At 42.9% G+C, this 7,500-nt stretch overlaps 1 protein-coding gene across 1 annotated transcript in view; it reads right to left on the bottom strand.

Annotated features, from left to right (window-relative positions):
* Window positions 1-7,500, bottom strand: part of ush2a (Usher syndrome 2A (autosomal recessive, mild)) — a gene marked incomplete at both ends in the record, with an annotated part of 324,178 nt that overhangs the window by 109,035 nt on the left and 207,643 nt on the right. The window contains 4 exons of the mRNA XM_080433174.1: window positions 2,231-2,399; window positions 6,563-6,797; window positions 7,122-7,234; window positions 7,494-7,500. The exon at window positions 7,494-7,500 is cut by the window's right edge and continues 196 nt beyond it. Of these exons, the coding sequence (XP_080289300.1) occupies window positions 2,231-2,399; window positions 6,563-6,797; window positions 7,122-7,234; window positions 7,494-7,500 (524 nt within the window). The remainder of the gene's footprint in view (window positions 1-2,230; window positions 2,400-6,562; window positions 6,798-7,121; window positions 7,235-7,493) is intronic.

Below are 7,500 nucleotides of genomic sequence, written 5' to 3'. Positions count from 1 at the left end.
TTTTAAAGGTTTTAAAGGTTCTAAAGTTTTGAAAGGTTCTAAAGGTTTGAAAGGTTTAAGAGGTTTGAAAGGTTTAAGAGGTTCTAAAGGTTTGAAAGGTTCTAAAGCTTTGAATGGTTCTAAAGGTTTGAAAGGTTTGAAAGGTTTAAGAGGTTCTAAAGGTTTGAAAGGTTTAAGAGGTTCTAAAGGTTTGAAAGGTTCTAAAGGTTTGAAAGGTTTGAAAGGTTTGAAAGGTTTGAAAGGTTTGAAAGGTTTGAAAGGTTTAAGAGGTTCTAAAGGTTTAAGAGGTTCTAAAGGTTTGAAAGGTTCTAAAGGGTATTTACTTTAAATTATTTTTAGTCACTTTATTTACTTTAAAGTATTTTTTACTAATTTTTACAACTTTTAAGTATTTTTACAATTTTTTTCAACTTTTAAGTATTTTTACTCATGTTGAGTACTTTTAAGTATTTTTACTCAGTATAAGTACTCTTAAGTATTTTTAATCAAGGTACTTACTTTAAAGTATTTTTAGTCACTTTATTTACTTTAAAGTAGCTTTTACTAATTTTTACAACTTTTAAGTATTTTTACTCTTTTTTTCAACTTTTAAGTATTTTTACTCATTTTGAGTACTTTTAAGTATTTTTACTCAATATAAGTACTCTTAAGTATTTTTACTCAAGGTATTTACTTTAAAGTATTTTTAGTCACTTTATTTACTTTAAAGTAGCTTTTACAAATTTTTACAACTTTTAAGTATTTTTACTCTTTTTATCAACTTTTAAGTATTTTTACTATTTAAAAAGTGAAATATCTCTAAAAGTACAAATTATTTCAAAAAATTCTAATGGTAGACAATATGTCCTAAGTAGGCTGAACGTTATAGAGTTGGAACGGAGTTTCTATCTAAAAGTATGAATTTCTCCATTGAAATGAATGGGAGTTTTTTAGAAGTAAAAAGTGAAATATCTCTAAAAGTACAAATTATTTCAAAAATTCAAATGGTAGCCGACATGTCCTGAGTAGGCCGAACGTTGAAGAGTTGGAACGGAGTTTGTAGCTAAAAGTATGAAGGACTAGTTAGGGGTCAAAAAACGGTGTTGACAATAACAGTAGTGTGATCGCTTTAGCGATCCCACAATTAAAAGGGTGGTATTTGTTCCTCAACATAGTGTGAATGTGCGTGCAAAGTTTGAGCGCAATTGGACGGTGCGTTCATGATTTGCGGAATTTTGTTAAAAACAAGCCAATAATGCAAACTTTAGATGTCAATCTTAGCCAATCAGTATGGAATATGAAAAATCAAACACATCCGTCGTGATCACATGACTATAGAGATCATGTGTACCGATTTGTGTGAAATTTGGATAAAATTGGAAGGAGTCGTATAACAAAAATTGTTTTACATAAGTCGGCCTCCTGGTGGCGCTATAAAAGGCAGATGTGAAAAATGCAGGGCAAAGGTTTTTCCTTGACCTCTAAGGAGTGCGCATACAAAGTTTTACACAGATCGGTGCAATTATAGGTAAAAACACGAATCGGCCTGTTATAGCACCACCATGAGGCTGATTTGAAAAAATTCAAATGGTAGTTCTTCCTCGGCCTAATGGGAATGTGCGCGCAAAATTTCACGGAAATTGCATGCTGTGTTCATGATTTGAGGCATTTAGTTCAAAACGGAGCACTCCTGCAAACTTTGGAAGACATTTTTAGCCAATCAGTATGGAATATGAGAAATCTGAAAGACGCGTTTCGTTTAATGACTATAGAGATACTGTGTACTGATTTGCGGGATTTTTGGACAAAATCTGTAGGAGTACTGTCAAAAAATATGTTTTGCACAAATCGGCCTCCTGGTGGCGCTATAAAAATTTGGGGCAAAGGTTCTGAATTGGCATCCAGGGAGTGTGTGTGCACAGTGGCGCTGTGATCAAGCCAACGGTGGCAGAGATTAGCTGGTCACAGACGGACGGACACACGGACACAAGGACGGACGGACGGACGGGGTGGAAAACATACTCTCTCGCCATGCCTTTCGGCCTGGCGGAGACAATGAAGATCAGAATATAATACAGCAGCTCTGACAAGCGGTCTCTAAAGAATGGCTTAATAGCATTTCCTTCAATCAGTGGTTCTCAAAGTGGGGTCCAGGAATGAGGGGGTTCTAAATGGACCCTTACAGGACGGTAACTGAAAGTGTACAAATGGGACCAAATGGACCCGTAATACTGGTGTATGGCTTACTTACCGGTTTCCACAGCAATGTAGTATCCTGCACAGCACTGGTGGTCCGGCAGAGGTGAGAGGAGTTTACCTCCACAACACACAGAGTGGGAGGAGTTATCTGAGGGCAGGTACCGCCCCTCACAGCAGTAATGATGAGGCCGTCTGTCGTACAACACTCCGTCACAACACACCTGGTACACACAAACACACACACACACACAGACACACACACACACACACACACACACACACACACACACACACACACACACACACACACACATTATTAGCCTTTAAGGGTGATTGGATTGTACCATCCATGACTCCAGTAGAATTACTATTAAGAACTTATCCAGTCTGTCCTTCACTGTGCCTACTTTCCTCTGCTGTGTGGGGTGTGTATAGTGTAGGTGTGCATCCTTACACAACGGCTAAACTTGCTCACCACACACTACGCCCAAGTAGGTAAACTATGTTAACTAGGCAGGCAGGTGCCTGCCTGAGATACATGTGCATGTTCATTTTGATACATTCCACCCCTAATAACCACACGTGTCCGGTGACTGGATAGCTCAGTCGGTAGAGCACTCACAAGATTATGGGTTCGATCCTGGGCATCGGCAACTCAGCGAATGAGTAGCAGGGCTTGGGGAACTACAGTAAGCGTGTGGTAAGTTCTGGGAGCGATGGGAGGTGTTGCGCTCCACCTCAGCAATCCATCTCCCAGGGGTCTAGTACATTGAAAAGAATACGGATACCCTCGTTCTCGGCTAGGCACGTGAGTGTACACATGTGCATGTGTGTCATGCCAAACCGATCTCCAGAGAACTAGTATACATTGCACGGATCCAGTGCACTTCATTCCGTGGATAGTCGCCTAGAAACCCTGAAATTCCGTGCATATGTACCTCTCTCCCTTTGTGACAAAACCATTTCGGAGGCGCGCAGTCTCAAGGGAAGTGTCGCCACGTAAGGGGCCACCGAGCGAGCTAAAGCGAGCGAGTTGCCGTCCCGAACGTTGCGACATTCCCTTGTGCCTACTCAGCGCCGTTTGAGTTATGTACCGATAGGCACAGAATCGTAAATTTTGTTGTGGGGACTGCTCTGCTTCCGGGTTTTTCCGGGTTGCGACTGGTTACGCCCACCGTGGGACTCGCCGTACATATGCACGCAATTTCGGGGTTTCTAGGCGACTATCCACGGAATGAAGTGCACTGGATCCGTGCAATGTTACGGAGATCTCTGGAGATCAGGCTGGTCATGCACAAATGATTGTAAGCTACAATACGGCACTTATTTTAGTGAATCATTTTTTCCCCCTTCTTCTACCTTCTGTAGGGTAGAGTATGTTAATACAATATATTTAGCACATCTGCAGGTGTTGGATGTGGTTGATAAGTTATTTGAAGCATATGTTGTAGTTCGGACATCGTTGCAAATCTCCGCCAGGAAAGGGAGAGAGCAAACATAAAACTTACGGATTGAAGCTCTAATTTGGTGTGTATTGGTGTACAAGTGTATGCATGCTGAAGTGTGTGTTATTGTGTATTGCATGGGCGCTGGGGCGGTGGTGTATGTAGGCCGGTAGGAGTGTGTGTTCTTGTGTGTGTTCTTGTGTGTGTTGTGTGCACTCAGGCTGGCACTGTGTGTGTTATTGTGTGTTGTTGTGTGTGTTGTGTGCACGCGGGCTGGCACTGTGTGCCAACTTGGCTGTTATTCAATGACATGAGGATGATGAGACAAGTTAATCTGTTTAGAGGAAACAATCACTACAGCGACGACCATGCTTCCCACTGCAAGAATAACCACGTGAGTGTGTGTGTGTGTGTGTGTGTGTGTGTGTGTGTGTGTGTGTGTGTGTGTGTGTGTGTGTGTGTGAGATTATTCATTCTTGTGATTTTTTTCTGTGTGTTTCTTTGAGTGTGTGAGTGACTCTTTGTGTCTGAGCCTGTGTGTGTGTGTGTGTGTGTGTGTGTGTGTGTGTGTGTGTGTGTGTGTGTGTGTGTGTGTGTGTGTGTGTGTGTGTGTGTGTGTGTGTGTGTGTGTGTGTGTGTGTGTGTGTGCGTGCGTGCGTGCCTGCGTGCGTGCGTGCGTGCGTGCGTGCGTGCGTGCGTGCGTGCGTGCGTGCGTGCGTGCGTGCGTGCGTGCGTGCGTGCGTGCGTGTGTGTGTGTGTGTATATGTGTGTGTTTGTGTTTCCGTGCTTGCTTGTGTGTCCTGGGAAAACAGTTCATATCAGCAGTCGGAGGTTTACATCCAAGACAAGTCATTGTATTACAGAGACTAGGTTTAATGCAAAGGCATTGTTTCTGAATATAAGCCTGTAGGAAAACAACTGATTACCTACATAGAGAGAGATGGAGAAAGAGAGACAGTCACAGGAGAAGAAAAGAGAAAAGATCAGGGAGGAGAAGATCTGAAACCATGTTGGATTGGGAGTGTTATTTTGTGTGTGTGTGTGTGTGTGTGTGTGTGTGTGTGTGTACTGACGTACTACTACGTATGCGCGCATGCATGCGGGCGTGTTTATGCGGGCTGCAGCAACTTTTGAATAAGGCGATAACCATAGAATGAATTGATTGCATACTATTATTCAATATTATTATTCAGTCAATTATTCTATTCCATGGTATTATTTGCAGCTGTTTTCCTGTACTTAACTGTACAGCAGAGCATAAAGTCAACCGTGAATATTGATTTGTAATGTTCTGATGCCTAGTGCAGTTCATAAATTCAGAGATGAGGGATCTCTGCCAAAGGGTGTCTGATTCCAATAATACATCACCTCATGAAATCATATGCGAGACGTCACTTTTTGTTTTGCGTGCATTGTGAACAAAACAAACAAAAAAGTGGACGAATTGACGATTAAGAGCAGCTTGCCGTTCAAGGTATATTCATGTGTACACCGCATGTGGGCATGCGGTGTACACATGAATATAATATAATATATGTTATATGTTATATGTTATATGTTATATGTTATATGTTATATGTTATCTTACAACAGATATCCTCCTGCTACTGGAACTTCTAAATGCTTCTGCCTACCAGTCTGAAAATCAGAACCCCTGAAAATGACTAGTAAATAAGGCAGAAATTCAGGCATTTTCTCACTTCCGTATCCCACGTAAAAAAAATAATATATATAATATTTTTTTGGCTTTTCTGCCTTTATTTATAGTGTATAATGGAGATGGACAGGAAACAGGGAGGGAGAGAGATGGGGAGAGACATGCAGTAAAAATCATCGGGAACGGGACTCGAACCCGCTATGCACTGTCAGGCTACTTTAGAGCCTAGGTACCCGGACCGTCCGGGCCCACGTGCAGTCTCTTAACCACTAAGCCCTATTTATACTTTGTCAGTAGCAAAAATAGCCTATCTTCAAGCTCACAATGTGTCACATTGCAACACGTCCTATAATGCTAAGAATAGGCATGCCAGGTTGAAAGTGGTTCATTAACTCCTACTAGAAAATAGCTGAAGCATAGCTAGCTAACTGATGAGCAGAAATGGAAATTCTAGAAGGCATTTTTAAATATACAAACTGACGTGATTGACGTGACTGACGATCTGTCTCGTGTAGCCAGACAACAGGGCCGGACTGGGACCAAAATTCAGCCCTGGCATTTTGGTCCGAACCGGCCCACCAACCCCCGGGCCTGTCAACGGGGGGGGGGGGGGGGGGTTTGTCAACGGGGGGGGGGGTTGCAGCCCAGCTCCTGGGCTGCACATGAACTCTGCAGCCGCACTGAGGCCCCTGCTGGAAAGCATCCCAGCCCAAACATTCACGTAACTAATAATTGGGCCGCGCGACCCGGAAATGACCGTAATAATCCTACAACGGGAGTGAAAATATTTTTCCAAATGGCCAGTCCGCCCCTGCCAGACAACTATTCCACAATCTCCGAAAACTATATAAACAATATATACTATATAGTCTGGAACTACAAATCACAAAAGCAGAGAAAGGAAGCTGTCATCTGTTAGTCATTTCTGTACACAAAAATCCATTTTATAATATCTTTAAAACATTATTTTTGAATTCCCAATTTGGATAAGAAGCCAGCTATATATGATTAGACTGGTGGGGGGGGACATCCGCTTTACTTGCAGATCATTTCCAGCGCTTCCTTTGCACAGACTGTCTGAGGGAAGCATTTGAAAATTGTGTGAGTCAACACTCTGGCTCGAGAGACTACGCTCTCATTGGCTAATGGGATGTTTTGCACCAGATCTCAAAGATTTTGTCATGGACAGAAACATCCAGGCCAAAATGGCATAGTCTGTACCTGGCATATTTGACATTGATGTTCAACTATGGTGTTCCTTTTTGACATGAACACTGAGTACCTGAGTATCAGACGGGAAGCAGGACGTCCCACACACGCCATGGCTGACAGGACACTCCAGGTAGGAGCAAGTGGCCCCTCCCTCTTCTCCTCCTGACCCCTCTGGCTCTGCTACAGGAAGGCTCCTGGCCCTGGCGGGGTCCCGACCACATGACCTGAGGCTGCGTCTCAGGACCTCGTACCCCAGCATGATCCCACTGGGACGGCCTGGACTGGACCAGTTCAGCCTCACCGCTCTTAAAGACACACAGGCAGAGACAGAGGCAGGGTTCATGGGCTCATTGGAGTTCTGTGAAATATGCATATTAGTGGCAAACAGACTTATTTTTAAACCTGTTATAAACAACCAATTAAGTATTATAGTAAATATGCAAACACATTATCTCTATATAGTACATACTGTATGCGCAGTATGTCTATTACATGTACTGTATACTGGACAGAGTAAATTCAGTTGATAACTGTGTGTGTGTGTGTGTGTGTGTGTGTGTGTGTGTGTGTGTGTGTGTGTGTGTGTGTGTGTGTGTGTGTGTGTGTGTGTGTGTGAGAGAGTCCATTACCTGGAGCTAAGCACAAGAGTGTGTGGGAGGGCAAGGTCAGCTGGTAAGTCCTCCACTGTGGTCAACTGAGTAACATTGCTCTTTACACATGTATACACAGTACACACCTCCACCTGACGTGCACGCGCAAGCGTGCAAACACACACACACACACACACACACACACACACACACACACACACACACACACACACACACACACACACACACACACACACACACACACACACACACACACACACACACACACACACACACACAAACACACACACACAGTAAATCTGAGTAAATTCAGTTGATAACTATGAAAATGAAAGATGAATTAAGAAAATGTTGGGTTGCAAAAATGCGTGTGTGTGTGTGTGTGTGTACCTGTACA

Source organism: Gymnoscopelus braueri (assembly GCF_963280865.1).
Source record: "Gymnoscopelus braueri genome assembly, chromosome: 1".
NCBI lineage: Eukaryota > Metazoa > Chordata > Actinopteri > Myctophiformes > Myctophidae > Gymnoscopelus > Gymnoscopelus braueri.
Note: the sequence above shows the minus strand (reverse complement) of the source record. Positions and strands in the feature narration are given on the sequence as shown.